Source organism: Kogia breviceps, chromosome 3, assembly GCF_026419965.1.
Source record: "Kogia breviceps isolate mKogBre1 chromosome 3, mKogBre1 haplotype 1, whole genome shotgun sequence".
Lineage (NCBI taxonomy): Eukaryota > Metazoa > Chordata > Mammalia > Artiodactyla > Physeteridae > Kogia > Kogia breviceps.
The window spans coordinates 169,235,587-169,253,554 of record NC_081312.1 but is presented as its reverse complement, the minus strand read 5'-3'; the positions used below and the strand labels follow the sequence as shown (position 1 = coordinate 169,253,554).

The following is a 17,968-nucleotide window of genomic DNA, read 5'->3' as shown; positions in this document are numbered from 1 at the left end:
GGAGCCACAGACCATATGTAAACAAAGGAACATGGCAGTGTTCCAATAAAACTTTATTAGCAAAAACAGGGGGTGGGCCAGATCAGGTCCACAAGCCATAGTTTGCTCGCCTCTGTTCTAGATTTTAATTCTCTTTTTTTTTTCCTTTCTCTTTTTTGAATCTCAAGAACAGGAACAAAGTGTTAAAAAGGCAAGCTGTTGGTCAGTGTTTACCACTTTGGGACTTGCCTCATTTTTAACATTTCAGAAAGTACATTTTGTCTTATCTGTATAGGGTTATTTAAATTGAGAGCAGCTGTGAAGGCAAGAATCCTCTCAGGGAGCCTTTGGTATGTCTGCTGCCATGAAATAGTAATTTTTAATGCACGGTCTTTTTGTTAAGTAGATACAGAGCTTAGTGGTATATTGTGGAATAACTCAGGGAGAACTTTCTGCACCATACAGTGCCAGGCATGGTATAATAAATGCTTCTTGCTGGAATGAATGAACATATGGAAGTGGAAACCATTTAGAAATGATTTCTTTAATCATTTAGAGGTGATTCTGTATTGTATATGGATTCTATATGGTAACATGGCTTCAATTCCTTAACCCTTCAAGATCTTGATTGCGAAACTTTCCCACAGCACCTGAGATTCCTGGGGACAGCAGAGAACACATGGGAAGGTTTTAGGCAGAGCACAGGTGAGAAACTCTCATGGGTTTGTCCTGTCATTGGAGGCTGGTGACCACCCGAAAGGCCACCCTAAGATCATGCAGCCCCACAGATGCAAAAATGCCCATCTTGGCATCCTTCCCTGTTGGCCTGTGGTTATAAGGATGGAGGAGGATTAACAACTAGTGATGAGTTTTGCAGTTCATGGCAGCTGGGCAGAACCACCTGACTCCCCCTCCCCCAGATTCCATTGAAATGCTCAATGGAAGTGTACAAGTGTCCAGAAAATAATCATGATAAAATAGCAAAGGGAAAAAAAATCACATCAGAAAGTCTAATAATGGCATGAGTCCAACTTCGTTTAAATATTTATGTATACCAATAGAAACAATCCTAGGAAGCGATGTATTAAAATGTCAACAGTGGCTATCTCAGTGCAACAGAATTACAGATGATCTTAATTGTTTTTTTTTTTTTGGTCTCAACTTGAAAAAGTTTTTCTACAATAAAATATGTCGCTTTTTATAGTTTAAAAAGACGTTACTTTAAAAAGAAGGTAAAGAATGGGTATCCCAGCCTACATTTTGTCTGAGAATGAAAGGGCAGGATCCCCTATGACAGCCTTCCTGTCCACCCTGCAGCAGTGGAGCTTTCTAGAGAAAAGCGATTCAGCCACAGGTGGATGCTGGGGGCTTAGACATCTGACAGGCAAGGGCTTTCTCCCCTGTAGCCAGTCAGGGCTGGTGTGATGTGGTCCTGAGGATGGGGCTGCCCATCAGGAATCAGTTGCTTGGGGGTTGCCCCAAATGATTATTTGCTTCTCTTTGGTTCTTCTTCAAAGAACACGTGGCAATATGTGTTTCCTCTTGGTCTGGCCTTTCCCCCTCTTCTCAGCCTCTCATAAAGCACACAAAGTTAAATGAGCAAGTGTGTTGACCTTTTTTTTTTTTTTTTTTTGCGGTACGCAGGTCTCTCGCTGCTGTGGCCTCTCCCGCTGCGGAGCACAGGCTCCGGATGTGCAGGCTCAGCGGCCATGGCTCACGGGCCCAGCCGCTCCGCGGCACGTGGGATCTTCCCGGACCGGGGCACGAACCCGTGTCCCCTGCATCGGCAGGTGGACTCTCAACCACTGTGCCACCAGGGAAGCCCAGTCCTCTTCTTTTAATAGACTTTGCTTGGATTCTTTTATCTTGTTCTTGGTTCAAGGATCTGTCATAACTTAGAGAACAATCATGGCTTAGTGAGAGTGGATATAAAGTGCTGAGCCTAGTCCGTGGCCATATTAAACTGTCAGAAAGTTATATAGATGGTATCTGGTCATATACTATATAAATAATGAGTTCTCTAGAGTCTCCTGTGGCACCTTCGCTTCGAGGGGCTCATTTTGGCCAGAAGGCGGCAGTGTGGCACATGTTCCCTCCCCCCAACCCCCTTAACAGTGGCAAAAGCTCTTTGTTAAATGACAGGTATTTTTGGAACACTTAACTTGATTCAGATGTTTTAGTGTATGCCTAAAATGGCCAGGGTGGAAAGTCATGGGGGTGGACCTGCAGAATGGTTCTAGGACTGCCAGACAGAGCTGGGGTCGACCAGCCCTCCGGGAGGAAGGAAGAGCACACAGAGGCCCAGAGATGGGAAAGAACAAGACATACTGGGGAACAACTAGGGCCAGGTTGCTTTGGGCATAAAGTGTGTGAACAGAAGGATGATAAATAAGACTGGAGATGCAGGCTGGGTCCAGTCACAAAGGTCTTGAGGGTTTTAAGAGATTGAACTGTATACCATAATGACTAACATTTAGTGGACATTTACTATGTACCAGGGGGTCTTAGTCTGTTTGGGCAGCCATAACAAAATTCGACCTACGGGGGGACTTATAAACAACAGAAATTTTTTTCTCAAGGTTCTAGAGGCTGGAAGTCCAAGGTCAGGGAGCCAGCATGGACAGGTGAGGGCCGTCTTCCAGGTCACAGACTTTTTTCTTGGATCGTCACATGGCAGAGGGGGCAAGGGAGCTCTCAGGCCTCCTTTATAAGGACGTTAATCCCATTCGTGAGAGCTCTGCCCTCGAGGCCTAATCCCCCACCAAAGTTTCTATCATAAATGGATGTTGAATTTTGTCAAATGCTTTTTCTGCATTTATTGATAGGATTTTTATTTTCATTTTATTAATGTGATGTAGCACATTAACTGATCTGCAGATGTTGAACCATCTTTGCACCCCTGGAATAAATGCGACTTGATTATGGTATATGGTTCTATTAATATATTGTTGAAAAGAGTTTGTTAATATTTTGTTGAGGATCTTTGCATCTGTATTCATCAGGGATACTAGCTTCTGATTTCTGTGGTGTCCTTGTCTGGTTTTGGTATTAGGTAATACTGGCCTTGTAAAATGAGTTTGGAAGTGTTCTTCTATTTTTTGGAAGAGTTTGAGAAGGACTGGTATTAATTTTTCTTTAAACGTTTGGTAGAATTCACCACTGAAGCCATATGGTCCTGGACTTCTGTTTCTTGGGAAGTTTTTGATTACTGATTCAATCTCTTTACTAGTGCTTGGGAAGTTTTTGATTACTGATTCAATCTCTTTACTAGTACTTGGTTTGTTCACATTTTCTATTTTATGATTTAGTGTGGGTAGGTTGTATGTTTCTAGGAATTTATCCATTTCTTCAAATTGTCCAATTTGGTGGTGTATAATTGTTCATAGTCTCTTATGATCTGCTGTAATAGGTGTAATACCTTCTTTCATTTCTGATTTTATTTATGTCTCTTTTCTGAATCTAGCTGAAGATTACTATTTTTTCAGAAAACCAGCTTTTAGTCCTTCTAAATTTGGGCTTTATTTTTTCTTTTTCTAGGTCCTTGAGGTGTAAAGTTAGGTTGTTTATTTGCGATCTTTCTTGTTTCATCATGTAGGCATTTATCACTATGAACTTCCCTCTTACAACTGATGTTTTTGCATCCTGCAAGTTATGGTATGTTTATTTCTTGATTTTCTCTTTTGACCCTCTTGTTGTTCAGGAGCATGTTTAATCTCCACATATTTTTGAATCTTCCAGTTTTATTCTAGAATTGATTTCTACTTTTATAACATTGTGGTCAGAAAAGCTGCTTGATAAGATTTCAGCGTTCGAATTTATTAAGACTTGTTTTGGAACCGAACATATTATCTATCCTGGAGAATGTTTCCTGTGTATATGAGAAGAATCTGTGTTCTGTTGCTTTTAGATTGAATGTTCTGTAAATGTTAAGTCTATCTGGTCTAACATGTAGTTTAAGTCCAATGTTTCCTTATTTTTCTGTCTGTATGATCTATTTATTATTGATGGGGGATACTGAAGTCCACTACTATTATTGTATTGCTGTCTATTTCTCCCTTTAGGTCTGTTAATATTTGCTTTATATATTTAGATGCTCCTATGTTGAGTGCATAAGTATTTACAAATGTTATATCCTCTTGATGAATTGATCCCTTTATCATTATATTAATGACCTTTGTTTCTTATTATAGTTTGTCTTATAGTATAAATACAGCTACCCCAGCTTGCTTTTGGTTTCCATTTGCATGGAATATCGTTTTCCATCCCTTTACTTTCAGTCTCTGTGTGTCCTTAAAGCTGAAGTGAGTCTCTTTTAGGCATCATATAGATGGGTCATATTTTCTATCCATTCAGCGGCTCTGTCTTTATTTATTTATTTATTTTTGGCTGCATTGGGTCTTCGTTGCTGCACATGGGCTTTTTCTAGCTGCAGCAAGCGGGGGCTACTCTTCGTTGTGGTGCATGGGTTTCTCATTGCAGTGGCTTCTCATTGTGGAGCACGGGCTCTAGGCATGCAGGCTTCAGTAGTTGTGGCACGCAAGCTTCAGTAGTTGTGGCGCATGGTCTCAGTTGCTCTGCGGCATGTGGCATATTCCTGGACCAGGGCTCGAACCTGTGTCCCCTGCATTGGCAGGCAGATGCTTAATCACTGTGCCACCAGGGAAGTCCTTCCACTCTGTCTTTTGATTGGAGGTAGTCCATTTACATTTAATGTAATTACTTATAGGTATGTACTTATTACCATTTTGTTAATTTCTTTCTGGTTGGTTTGTAATTCCTCTGTTCCTTTCTCTTCTCTTGCTCTTTGTTGTTTGTTTGATGATTTTCTGTAGTGGTAGAGTCCTTTCTCTTTATATTTTGTTTATCTACGATAGGTTTTTGCTTTGTAGTTACCATGAGGTTTATGTAAAACAACTTGTAACAGTCCATTTTAAGTTAACTTATTTTCCAATGTTTTTGATGTCACAAATACATCTTTTTATCTTGTGTATCCACTAACAAATTGTATAGTTATTTTTCTACTTTTATCTTTTAACCTTCATACTGGCTTTACAAGTGATTAACCTACTGCCTTTATGACATTAGATTATTTTGAATTTTACTATGTATTTACCTTTACCAGTGAGATTCATACTTTTTAATGTTTTCTTGTTACTAATTAGCACCTTCTCTATTCAGCTTGAATAACTCCCTTTAACATTTCTTGTAAGGCTGGTCTAGTGGTGATGAAATTCATTTGCTTTTGCTTGTCTAGAAATTCTTTATCTCTCCTTCAGTTCTGAAGGACAGTTTTCCAGGGTAGAGTATTCTTAGTTGGCAGTCTTTTTTTTTTTTTTTTCTTTCAGCTCTTTATATCTGTATATCATGCTACTCCCTCTGACCTGCAAAGTTTCTGCTGAAAAATCTGCTGATAGTCTTGTAGGTTCCCCTTGTACATAACAAGTTATTTTTCTCTTGTTGCTTTTAAGATTCTCTCCTTGTCTTTAACTGTTGATGCTTGAATTACAGTGTATCTTGGTGTGGGTCTCTTTGGGTTCATCATATTTAATACTCTCTGGGTTTCCTGGATCTGGATCTAGGTTAGGGAAGTATTCAGCCATTATTTCTTCAATTAAGTTTTCTGCCCCTTTCTCTCTTCCTCTTTAGGAACGCCTTTTGCTTGATGTTGTCTCATAAGTCCCTTAGGCTATCTTCACTCTTCTTCATTCTCTTTTCTTTTTGCTGCTCTGATTGGATGAGTTCCACTGCCCTGTCTTTGAGTTCAGTGATCTTTTTTCTGCTTCATCCGGTCTGCTGTTGAACACCTCTATTGTATTTTTCAGTTCAGTTATTGTATTCTTCAGCTCTGTCACTTCTATTTGGTACTTTCTTATATTTTTGATCTCTGTTGAAATTCTCATTTTATGCATGCATTTTTCTCCTGAGCTCAGTGAGCATCTTTATCACCATTCTTTTGAGCTCTTTTATCAGGTAAATTACTCATCTCCATTTCATTAAGGTCTTTTTCTGAGGTTTTATCTTATTCTTTCCTTTGGAAATATTCCTGTTTCTTCATTTTTCCTTGACAATCTATGGCTTATATGCATTAGATGAAACAACTACCTCTCCCAGTCTTGAAGGAGTGGCCTTGTGTAGGAGATGAACCTTATCGTTCAACTCTGCCCTAGCTCTTGGATATCTCTCAAACCTTTGTGATTGATTATCCAAGAAGCCTACTTTATTCTTAGTGGCTCGCAGTAGTTGAGGGTGTGCCAAGACCTGTCAGGGGAGGATTTCAGTCAGCACCTAGATTCAGGCTGATTGGAAGCCAAAGCCCTCATGTAGAAGCTTTTACAGTTTGCAAATGTCTCTTTAGGAGAAGACTGGGAGATGGGCATTTCTGTCTGCTCCCCCTGCCTTGAACCCCATGGTAATAGCCAGTTAAGAACTATTTCTGTGCTACCATCCTGATGAACCCAGGAACACAAGCCCCGCTGGCCACCAGAGCCAAGCTATCAAGGGATGTGTTCTCTGGGTGACAGACACAAAAGCTAGGGTGTCAGATGTGTACATAAGCCCCTTTCTTGGAGACACCACAACCTAGGGTGGAGCAGAGGGAAAGCATGACAATGGCTCCCGAAGGCCATAGTCTTTGTCAAGTATTTCAGTTGGCCTTTAGTTGTGTGTTCAGTGAGAAGCCTGCCCCTCAGGCCAAAGCTTTCAGATAAGCGAATCGGGTGCTTTTCAGCCGGCTGCCTCTGCACTTGGCCTTGGTGCTGGGTAGCCAGGTGAGTCTGTGTGAGCCCTTTAAGAACTGTTCTCAGTTCACTCATAGCCTGTGGGCCTCAGGGAGGCAAGCCCTGGTGGCTTTCAAACCTGGAAGTTTCAGGGGCTCGTCTCTCAGGTGCAAGTCTTAAAAGTTGGGGTGCCAGATGTGGGGTTCAACCCCTTTGCTCCTCAGGGATAAGCTCAGTTGTCAGTTCCCTCTTGATTGCAGGTTGCTGCACTGGGTTTATGATTATCTCAGCCTCTCCTACCTGCTTCAATGTGCGTTTTTTTCTCGGTTGCCTGGTATGTAGGGGTCACTCGTAGTTTGGGGGTTTCTTTCAGGGGAAGATGTTCTGTATGTAGCTGTAGATTCGGTGTGTCCATGGTGGGAGGTGAGCTCAGAATCCTCTTATGTCACCATCTTGAACTGGAACCATATTTCTTGTCTTTTTGATGACAGGTGTGATACCTCATCATGGGTTTTTTTTCAGGCAAGGCTTTATTGGGGCCCCTGCTGCAGCAGGGGGGAGTGAGAACAAACAACAGGTTCCCTTGCTTGCCCACCCCGAGAGGCGGTGAGCTTGTTCCTTATATGGGGTGAGGGTAGGGGTGTGTCCAGGGGTTGGGCCGAAGGGGTAGCTTAGGTGTTTTGCCCACCCCTTAGGTCGTTTTGTGTGCAGGAGGCACACGCAGTACCCTGCTTTTGCTCCGGACCCCATGCTTTTGCTCCAGGCTCCTCAAAATGGCAGTTGGGTTTTTTGGGTCTCTTTGTATCTTTCGTCCAGAATTTGCCCCAGCTGAGCATGCACGCAGTAATTTTTAGTCCCATACAGTTTCTTTTAATTTGTTGCTTGAGGAGAGATGTGTCCAGGTGCAAACATTGCAGCACTGCAGTATAGGGTCCCAGGTCCCAGCCTGTCTCACTCCCCTCTGAGAGACTCTACACATTTATTAAGGGGTAAGAGGCTGAAGGTCTCTTCTTCTGAAACTTCCTCCTGCTGGATAGGGGCCACAGACCCTAGCCTACCCTAGAGGAGAAGTCCCTCCCTCACTGTTCCAAGGACCTGTAGGGACCTGGGCCACTGTCTGTTGGAATGGGCTGCATTTCTTGAGCCATCATGAGCCTTACTTCAAACTGTTGGAGCCTAAAAGACACAAACTTAACCAAAATGTTAAACGAAACAAAGGCTACAAAGGAGAACAACAATTGCCATTAAAGGGCCTAGAAAGGGAAGGAACCAGGTTAACTTTGGGCTTCCTTGACTGTTGACCAGACAAGGAAGGTGATACCACCCCTGCCAAAATTATGAAGCCACTCTGCCTCAGCTTTTATTTCCTTAATATTAACTTTTACCTGTCCTGTTGCATTGATCCAAGTGCAGCGGGAAGTATTAGTTATCGCACAAACTCTGCCTTGTTCGGCCAGAAGGTACTCAAGGGCCAGCCGATTGTCAAGAACCACATCAGCCAAGGAAACGAGAGAGGTCCCAAGTCCCATTAAGGCTTCAAATAGGAGCCAACCCACTACATCATTTTACTTACCTGTTGATGGTACCTGTCTTTGGAATAGGTATCTCAGATCTTCCTCTGGCTCACAGGTGCATTGTTCTTCTGTTGTGACCCATGGGGTTTCTGGAAGTAAAAGCTTTAGTCTGGACAGATGTACCCAACAGATACCCCTTGCAGTCTGAAAGCGGTGGGGGTAGTTAAAATTACTTTATAGTGGTCCTTCTATTTTGGCAATAGTTGGCCTTTGGGGGAGCCCTCTTTCCAGGTGTTGAGAAGAACTTGGTTCCCTGGGGTTTATTTGTGAAGGAACTGCTCCTTCCTCTGTATTTGTAGTGGGAGCTGGCAGTGCCTTGTAGGCATAGTCCTGGATTGCCTTCTGAACTTGTCCTAGAATAATATATCTCAGGGTCTGGTTCACTTCCTCACCCAGTAGAATGTCAGCAGTACGAAAAGGCCTCCCGTAGGTCCTTTCAAGTGGACTAAATTTCAGACCACCCCTGGGAGCTACACAGACCCTGAGGAGTGCAGTAAGAAGCAAGGTGGTCCAGGGTGCATGAGTCTCTGGGCGGAGCTTTGCTAAGGTTTTCTTTAAAGGATGGTTCGTTTTCTCTACCTTCCCTGAAGACTGGGGGTGCCAAGAGGTGTGTAGCTTGTAGTCTAGCCCTAGGGCTGTTGTGAGCCCCTGTGTGATTTTGGCTATAGAAGAGGGCCTGTTATTGCTCTGCGGGGACTTTGGAAGTCCAAACCGAGGAATTATTTCTTTTAAAAGGGACCTACAGACTTGCATGGCATTTTCAGATCAGGTGGGGAAGGCTTTTAACCCATCCTGTGAAAGTATCGACAAACCCTAGAAGATATTGATATCCTGATCGTGGGGGCATTTGGGTGAAATCGAACTGCCAGTCTTCCCCCGGGGAACGTCCCTCGGCGGCGTGGAATAGGCCTGAGTAACGATGGGGGGATTGGATGGGCCTGTGGGTTATTACAGGCGAGGCAAGCGTTACTTGTTTTATTGTTCTTTTAAGCCCCTTTCCTGAAAGAAACTTATCCTCCTTTTTATACCAGCCTGTGCTTCCCTTCTCATAGCTCCACTTCTCAGCGTTTTCTTATTCCTGTGGGGAAAACTGGGGAAGGCTAGGGAGTTCAGAGGGGGCCAATCACGAGAGCCTTCACTTGTTCAGGGTCCTGCAATTGAGCTGCCTGTTTTGCAATTTGATCAGCTTTGCTGTTCCCCTGACTCGCCAAAGATCCATCCCTCTGATGGCCCCTGCAGTGGATTACTGCTACCTGGGTAGGAAGCTACACTGCTTCTAACAAAGCAGAATCAAATCTTTGTTTTACGGGGAAACTTCTAGTGGTTAACATTCCATATGGCAACATGAGCACATAGCACGTGGAAACCATATTTAGAGTCAGTGAAAATATTTAATTTCTTATCCTTCCCTAATTGCAAAGCTCTCATTAAGTCTTTTTTTTTTTTTTTTTTTTTTTTTTTGCGGTACGCGGGCCTCTCACTGTTGCGGCCTCCCCCGTTGTGGAGCACAGGCTCCGGACGCGCAGGCTCAGCGGCCATGGCTCACGGGCCCAGCCGCTCCGCGGCATGTGGGATCCTCCCAGACCGGGGCACGAACCCGTGTCCCCTGCATTGGCAGGCGGACTCTCAACCACTGCGCCACCAGGGAAGCCCTCTCATTAAGTCTTGCACAAACCGACCCTCCCCGTTAGGCTTCTGTACGGGGAGGATCGGGGTCCCGCAAGGGGACTGGCGGGGCCTAATGAGTCCATGTTTCAGGAATCTGCTGAGCAGCGATTGGATTCCCCTCAGGGCCTCAGGCTTTAAAGGATATTGTCGCTTCCAGGGGTATTGTTCCCCAGGCCTTAACCTTATTTTTATGGGGGGAACACGTTTTGCCCTTCCTGGCACCGAGGTATCCCAAACTGCAGGATCTACCTGTTCTGTAATTTCTTGGGGGATGTCTTGGGGCCTATTTTGATGCCCAAGAGGTGGGGCATCTGGGACTAACTAACAGATGCATTCTCCGTTCGGATTACCTTCTTGGATTCACCCTGACCTGAGAATGTACTAGCTCCTAACTTATTTAGCAACTCTCTCCCGAGGAAAGGGACAGGGCATTCTGTCACGTACAAAAAGGAGTGAATAATAATAATGGACCCGATTCCACAGGCAAGAGGGGATGTAAATCTCCTTTCCTTTGGCTGTCCATCGACTCCCATCACAGCACAGTCATGGCTGGAGAGGGGGCCAGCTGGCCAAGTCAGAGCAGAGCAGGCAGTTCCAGCGTCTACAAGAAATTCAGTTCTCCTACCTGCCACATCGAGGGTGACCGAGGCTCCGCTGCAGTCATGAGGATGGATCTGGAGCCGGGCAGGCGCTCGGACCCCTTCAGTTGGTGCGCGGGAATCTCTCGTCCGAGAGGTTTGCAAGGAACTGGGGCCGGTTGAGGCTGCCCCTCGGGCGTCCCCCAGGACATTCTGCCTTCCAGTGCCCCCCTTTCCGACAAAAGGCACACTGGTTTGGGTCCAAGGGGCTTCTTTGTGGTCTGTCCAGCCTTCTCGGCCCTCCAGAGTCCCCTCGAGGGGGTGGGTGAATCACAGCAGCCAGAAGCTGCGTTTTATTAGCCTCTTCTCCTTATTGGCCTCCTCTGTTAAGTCTCGGTTGTTACAGAACCTTGAAGGCCTCCTCAGGGTTGACGGTGGGGCTTGGGGCCCAGCCGCCAGCTTCTGTAACTGTCTCCAGATAGCAGGAGTAGCCTTGGTGATAAAATGCATGGCCCAGAGTGTCCTCCCTTCTGCGGACTCAGGGTCTGTATTGGTATACTTCCTGAATGCCTCTGTCACCCGGCTCAGGAAGCCTGCTGGGCTTTCCCCTTTTTCCTGTGTAACCTCTCAGACCTTATCGTAATTTACTGGCTTCACTATACACCTTTTCATTCTTTCTGATAGACAGGTAATCTAATGTCTCATCCTAGCCCGGCCGACACGATCTTTCATAGTCCCAGTGTGGGTCATGTTCTGGGATTGCGTCCCACCCACCTGGTAAATTTGGCCGTGTGGACTGGTGGCCGGTAGGCCCTCTGTGTGTTCCCTGGCCTTTCTCAGTATGCGCTCCTCTTCATCCAGGGTGCATCAGTGGGCCCGAAAAACCATGATGTCCTGCCAGGTGAGAGAGAGTGTCAATCCCAGCCTGATAAATTCATCCCTAAACTTGTCAGGGTTCTCTGAGAACCTGCCAAACCTCTCCTTACGGGTTTCCTAAGCTACTCTTAATAAAATCCATTTACCAGGGGCTTCCGTGGTGGCGCAGTGGTTGAGAGTCCACCTGCCGATGCAGGGGACGCGGGTTCGTGCCCCAGTCCGGGAAGATCCCACATGCCGTGGAGCGGCTGGGCCACTGAGCCTGAGAGTCCAGAGCCTGTGCTCCGCAACGGGAGAGGCCCGCATATCAAAAAAAAAAAAAAAAAAAAATTCAATTTATCTAATTAAATTTAATCCAACCTTAGAAAATCCTGACCAATGTTCCTCTTCCGCAAACCTGCAACTTCTGTAGCCATCCTTGGTCCCTTCTTCTCTCCCCATTCAGAAGCAGCGAGCTCTAGGACAAAGTCATCCTTTTTCCTTTCAACAAAATATATTTCCACTCCTCATACCTTCTTCTCTTAACGCAGCCTACTTTCCTTAAGCAACCATGAACTGTCTTTCACATTAGCATTCCATAAATTGGTAGCGAACCTCTCAAGGTGACACCAAACAGCTTAATTTCTCTCTCACAAGAAGACAAAAGTAGGTAAATTTAGACCTGTTTAGCAATTAATGTTCCCATAGTTTATCTTATTTGAAATGGCCTGAATATACAATTAATTCCTATCTTAATTACTTTAGCTTCAAATTTACCAAAAATTGGAGAGACTATTTTAGATGGACATTTCCAAAACATAATTATTCCTACGTAGTTTAGCAAAAAGGTTCTTATCCCAGTTACATTTACTTAAAAATTTAATCATATCAGGTTATTGTCCCTGTTGACAGATTTTTACAACAGGAACAGTATGCACTTATTGACTTCCCGTAACCCTAGACACAATGAAAGTATTGTACGTAATGTTGATGACTCTAAAGATGGGTCTGTATTAATTAAACCCATAGCTTAAGCTAGACAAGTTAATTTCTATAGAAGCAGAGATCTCATAGTTTTCCCGCTTGAATTTAAAATGGCCTTTTTCCCCCCCCCTCAGTCTGGGGGACTACAGATGAATCAGGTAGTTCCTGAGAGCCCAGGCAGAAGACTTACATTGCAAGCCCCTTGAGCTCAGGGAGAATAGTGACATTGCAGGTGCAGAGGAGAGAGAGATGCAAGCTCCTGTCTTTTCTTTTTGTTCTTTAAAATCCCACTAAGTAACCCAAGGCTGGAGTCTCGGGCAACGTGGGCTGTGTTTGTATGTGCTCACAATGTCGGCAGTGACTTCCAGGAACAGCTGGACAGACAAAAACTACATCACAAAGATACCAATCACAAAACTTTAAGACGCAAACAAGAAGTTTTCAGGATTAAGGGGATGGGAGGGTAGAGGTGAGGACCAAGGGAGAGGTAAAGGGAGGAGGGACAGAAAAGACTGAAAAAGAGAAAGAGACAGATTGCCTTTTCAGCCCGCCCCCTGCGGCTGTCTATTCAGGTACCAATCTGCACGCTTCCAGAAAGGACCAGTGAAGGAGGGAGCTCCCTGTCCACTGCCCACCGGCGTGATCACGCCCGGAAACCAGCCAGTTGTATGTCGTCTGTGGGTCCCCGACCCACAGGTGGGACTCTCACCCACGCATGCACCAGTATATAGAAATCTGCCGCTTGAGCTCGTTCCCAATGGGACTTGTCTTGGCGGCAGGAAAATAAAGGTGAGAGAATATTGGGACGATCGGACTCACAGCCCACTGCACGATATGAGGTTTGAACCTCTATCACTCTCATAAATCTCCAATCGGGGAGAGCCCGCTGGACCAAGGTCTACAAGGTGTGAAGGGAGCCTCTCCTACCTCTGCTTGTCACCCATTGCCGGCCAGGAGCTGTAGCTTGCCCGACCTCCACTCTTGGAAGGACAGGACAGAAGGAGGAGAGGACAGAGAGAGAAGTAGAGAGATTTCAGGACAGGGAAAGGGGAAAATGGTGAGGGACAAAGGGGAGGGGAGAAGCGTTGCCTGAATGAGGGTACTGAGGCCCCTCGGGGGCCAGAAAGGCAGACTTACCAAACAAGGTGATGCTGAAACAAGAGGTTCAGGTGGCCGCTTGTCACCCACGGGGAAGCTGCATTCGGTGGTCCCGGAGGTGCCCAGATCCTCTCCCTGGAATGGACAAGCCCCACGTTGGGTACCACAAAATATGTTACCAACTAGGGTTCTTGGCCTCCTTAATCAATAGAAATTGATCAGAGGCCAAATTCAGTCAAGGCTTTATTGGGACCCCTGCTGCAGCAGAGCTGGCGGGGCGTAGTGAGAACAAACACCAGGTTCCTTTGCTGACCTGCTCCTCGCTGTGGCTTTGATTTGTATTTTCCTGATGATTAGCGATGTCTAGCACCTTCTCATATGCTCGTTGGCCATTTGTAGATCTTCTTTGGAGAAATATCTGTTGAGGTTCTTTGCCCGAGAGAGGCTGGAGGAAGCTCACGGACCACTGAAGGGTCCAAAGTCGGGACTGATGTTTGTCTTTTTTTTTTATGCTTTAAAATGAACAATCCTTTAATGTATTAACATTTTCACTTATAAACATACAATTTGCATATACAGGGAAAAATAGGTTCTGTGGACATAACAGAATACTAGAGACAGGCAAGCAATCAGAAAGACAGGCATGCATAGATGCAATGGGTGGGCAAGACTCCTCCTGGGTCCCTTGGTGGATCCCACAGTTCTCTTAAAGTCCCTTTTGTTCATGGAGAGATGCCTTTTTTGCTGGGGCTGGGAAGAGAGGGGTGTCTCATGGCCATGATGCTAATGTCATCCCTCAGCCTTCTTACAACAGTGTTAGTTGTCTGTGTGTGTGTGTGTATATATATATAAAATATAATTATATATACTATATAAATATACATTTGCACATATGGGAGTGTTTCTATCAGATGAAGTCCCAGAATGACTAGATCAAAGGGTATATGCAATTTTCATTTTGACACAGATTGCTCTTTCTAGAAGTTTACACTCTACCCACAGTATATGAGAATGCCTCTTTCCCCAAATGCTGACTCTGATTTTACCAAAGGGTAAAATCAAAATTTCTTTTTGTTAAAAAAAAAAAAGCACTCCATTGTGGATCTACTTTGCATTTATCTTATTAAGAGTAGGGCTAAGTTTTTCATTCAAGAGATATTTGTATATTACCTTTCCTGTAGACTATTCATATTCTCTGTGCATCTTTGTTTTGGGTTTTGTTCTTTTACTTCTTGGGTCACCAGAGCTCTGTCCTTTTTGCTAGAGTGACATATTTAGAATATCTTCTTTTTCGGTAAGAAACCAAGGGGGCTTAGGTAAGAAACAAAAACTCAATTTTTCAAAAGAGACGCTCACTTCCAGCCCATCCCACAATGACTAGAAAGGTTTCCAGAATGAGGGTGTTTGTGCCTCAGCACAGGAGAGCCCTGTCGTGGAAATACGCTGCAGGCCCTCTGTGGATCCAGTTTCGCTTCCAAGTGGGTGATCCTCAAGCTTTGGCTTTACGGTCAAATGTTCTAGAGCCAGATTAGAATTGAACAGGCAAAACTGCTGAATGAGAGCAAAAAGTGAAGAGTGACCTGCTCCCACAGGGACTCAATGGGATGCAAATCGATAGGCATGTAAGCAGACAAAAGCATGGAGTATCTTTTTAAAACAAAATTATCTCGGGTACCCAGACACAGCAAGCAAAAGAGAGGGGCTCTGCATTTGGGAGCCACAGGGTGAAAGCAAGAAGGGGGCATGAGGGCTGTCCTTATCCCGGGGTTGGGGCCACTGGTGACATCGGGGTCTGTGTTGCCGGGCTGGCAGCACCAGGAAGCTTACCTGGGGAGGTTTTCTGAAACTCACCTGCGTCTCCTGGTGTTTCCTCCCCAGCTCATGTGCTCCTCGGTGCAGAAGGCCCTGTTTGAGGAGGAGGGCCACGTCAAGAAGCTGCAGCAGAAGGTGGCCACCCTGGAAAAGCGGAACAAGCAGCTGCGGGACCGCGTGAAGAAGGTCAAGAGGTCCCTGCGGCAGGCGCGGAAGAACGGCCGCCACCTGGAGCTGCTGAGCCAGAAGCTGAGCGAGAAGCTGGCGGCCGCGGCAGGCGCGCCCCCGCACATCAACGGCGGCAGGAGCGCCCCCGCACATCAACGGCTGGGCCGCGAGGCCGCGGGCGCCGCCTACCTGCGGGGGTAGTAGCAGGGGTGGAGCCTCGGCCTCGGTCTCGGCTGGTACCCGCTGAGGCCTCTCCTAGGGAGTAGAAAAGGACACTGGGTTTATACGTGCACGTAGCTCAAGAACTCTTGTAGATGATGCCATTTTTACTGTGCATTTGGTAGCAAATTTGGTTTACAGGGCAAGTCTCCTAGCTCCTTGGCTGCCGGCCTCCTGCCCTTACCCTGGCCTTGTCCCACACCCAGTGCTCCGATGCCGGCAGTGCCATGTGCTTGCCTGGGGCCTGGCCCTGGCTTCCAGGAGCAGCTTGGAAAAAGTGCACTTATTAGGGAAAGAGCATTTTAGAATCTCTAGAGGAATAAGAACTCAAGGGGTTCAGCCTCCCTTTCCGAAGAAAGGCAGTGTGGCCCCAGCTCGGAGCAGGACAAGCGCTGGTCTGAAGGAAGGATAGGTCGTGGGATCTTCTGGTGTTGTTAAGACTTAGGGAGCTCGTCACAAGTCGGGCAGTGGAGTTAGAGGGGGCAGGCAATCAAGAAAGAATTATACCTGATTTCCAACCTCGGCGATCCGAACTTACAGAGGTTTTCCCCTGGGCCACTTTAGTCTAAAGGGGAATTGCCTTTAGGGTCCTGTCCTATTTCATGAAAGCACATTTCTAAGTTGCAAGAGCTCGAACAGTATCTCAGCCCCTGATAACTTCTGTTTGCTCAGTGATTACTTCCAACTTCTCTGAATTCGAGGTGAGCTGACCCAATATGTTGTGAACTTCTGTTGTGCAAAGATACCTTACCTACTGGGGTCTGGGGACCTTGCCTCGTTGCTATCCAGGCTCTGCTCCCAAAAGAGCTCGTTGAGGGCATTCCGATCTGGGCTTCTTTATGCAAATGCTTTCCAGCCACCTGCACTGTCCAGACAGACCCTGCGAGCAGTGTTTGCACATCAGCCCGCTTCTCACTGCATTAGATCCTCTGTATGGTCGCTTCACCTTCTTTGGGAAGAAACCTCTAGAGAGAGTACTGCAGGTAAAAGATATTCACAATACCTAACACTTGAGCCCTTCACTTAGCCACATGTGATCGTGTCCCGGCTGTGTGACTATCTTCTGATGATGGTTCTCCAAACCCACCAGTGTCCCTTCCCTGCTATTTTAGGTAGTAGCTGCCCCTTTAGCACCCCAGACATGGGAGGGTCCAACAATGCTGTCCTCTCCATTGGAAATGGCAGTTAGGGTCAGATTTCCATCCACTGCCGTTAGAAAAACCACGTCCTTCTTGCTCTGGCAGCGCGTCTGGGGCATGAGCCTTATGACACTTGGGTCTTGATGGTAGGCGACGGCCTCAGAGGAGAAGTCAACGCCCTGGACTGCACAGCATGGGGACTTTTGCTCAAGGGCTCTTTACTGCTAAGCGTCTTCCAGTACTTTAGCGGCTGTAATCTTCATGTTCTGGTACAATAGAAGGAACATCCTGTGGTTTATTCTTCCCCGGGACGTTTCATTACAGCAGTTTTGCTGCCACGCAAGGGAATAACAAGCCTAACAGTGATTTACAGCTAGAGTTTGGAGAACTGTGTTTGTTCTGCCTTTTCAATAAACATGAGCAATAGTTCAGCCACAGCAGTAAAGCAACGCGTGTTTCTTTTGGAGCAGGGGGCCTGCAGGATTTCCAGCTTTGGCCTGAAAAGGCCGTTTAGATCCTCTGGGGGAAGTATCTGTGGGTCACACCTGAGGCATTTGGGAGATTGAGCTGAAGCCTCCTCTGCTTTCCCCGTTGGGATGAGGCTAGCCCTGGCTTCTCCCCCGTTGCCATCTCAACACACCTGCAGACAAGCAGTGTTACCCTGGCCTCACCTCACGAGGGACATGCAGCTTCATTAATCAACGTCTTCAAAAGTACATTAGGATCTGTGCCAAGGGGAACTCCCAGGTGCCCATTATCTGCTACGTCGTCAACTTATGGCAGCCCTCGCCACCCGCCCGCTGTACCAGTAGGAATTGTTCACGCGAGAAAAACCCAAGAATTGCTCACAACTTGACACACATTGGCCGACCTGTCCTAGCCCTATCTCTGAGCTGCGGGCCATGGTTTAGTTCCACTTGGCGGTTCAAGGAGGCTAAGTGACTTTGCCAAAGTCACATAATAAGCAAGAGGCTGAGGGAATCTAGCATCTTTAAACCAAGGTCCCCAGGAGTTACAAACTGGTGGCACGTGGGCCACACCTCATAGGGGGATGAGGTTTCTGTGTTTGAATGTCAACCTTCACTGGACTATAGTTCAGGCCGCTGTCTCTGCTACTCTCGCACCCGCCCCCGTTCGGGTTTTTGTTTTCTGGGTTTTTTTTAAACACACATCACACA

The 17,968-nt window shown here is 46.1% G+C and overlaps 1 protein-coding gene across 1 annotated transcript in view; it reads left to right on the top strand.

Annotated features, from left to right (window-relative positions):
• The window catches only part of LOC131752394 (coiled-coil domain-containing protein 3-like), a 101,209-nt gene extending 83,982 nt beyond the window's left edge, over positions 1-17,227 (top strand). The window contains exon 3 of the mRNA XM_059056724.2: positions 15,331-17,227. Within this exon, the coding sequence (XP_058912707.1) occupies positions 15,331-15,633 (303 nt within the window). The 3' untranslated portion in view covers positions 15,634-17,227. The remainder of the gene's footprint in view (positions 1-15,330) is intronic.
• The last annotated feature ends 741 nt before the right edge of the window (positions 17,228-17,968 follow it).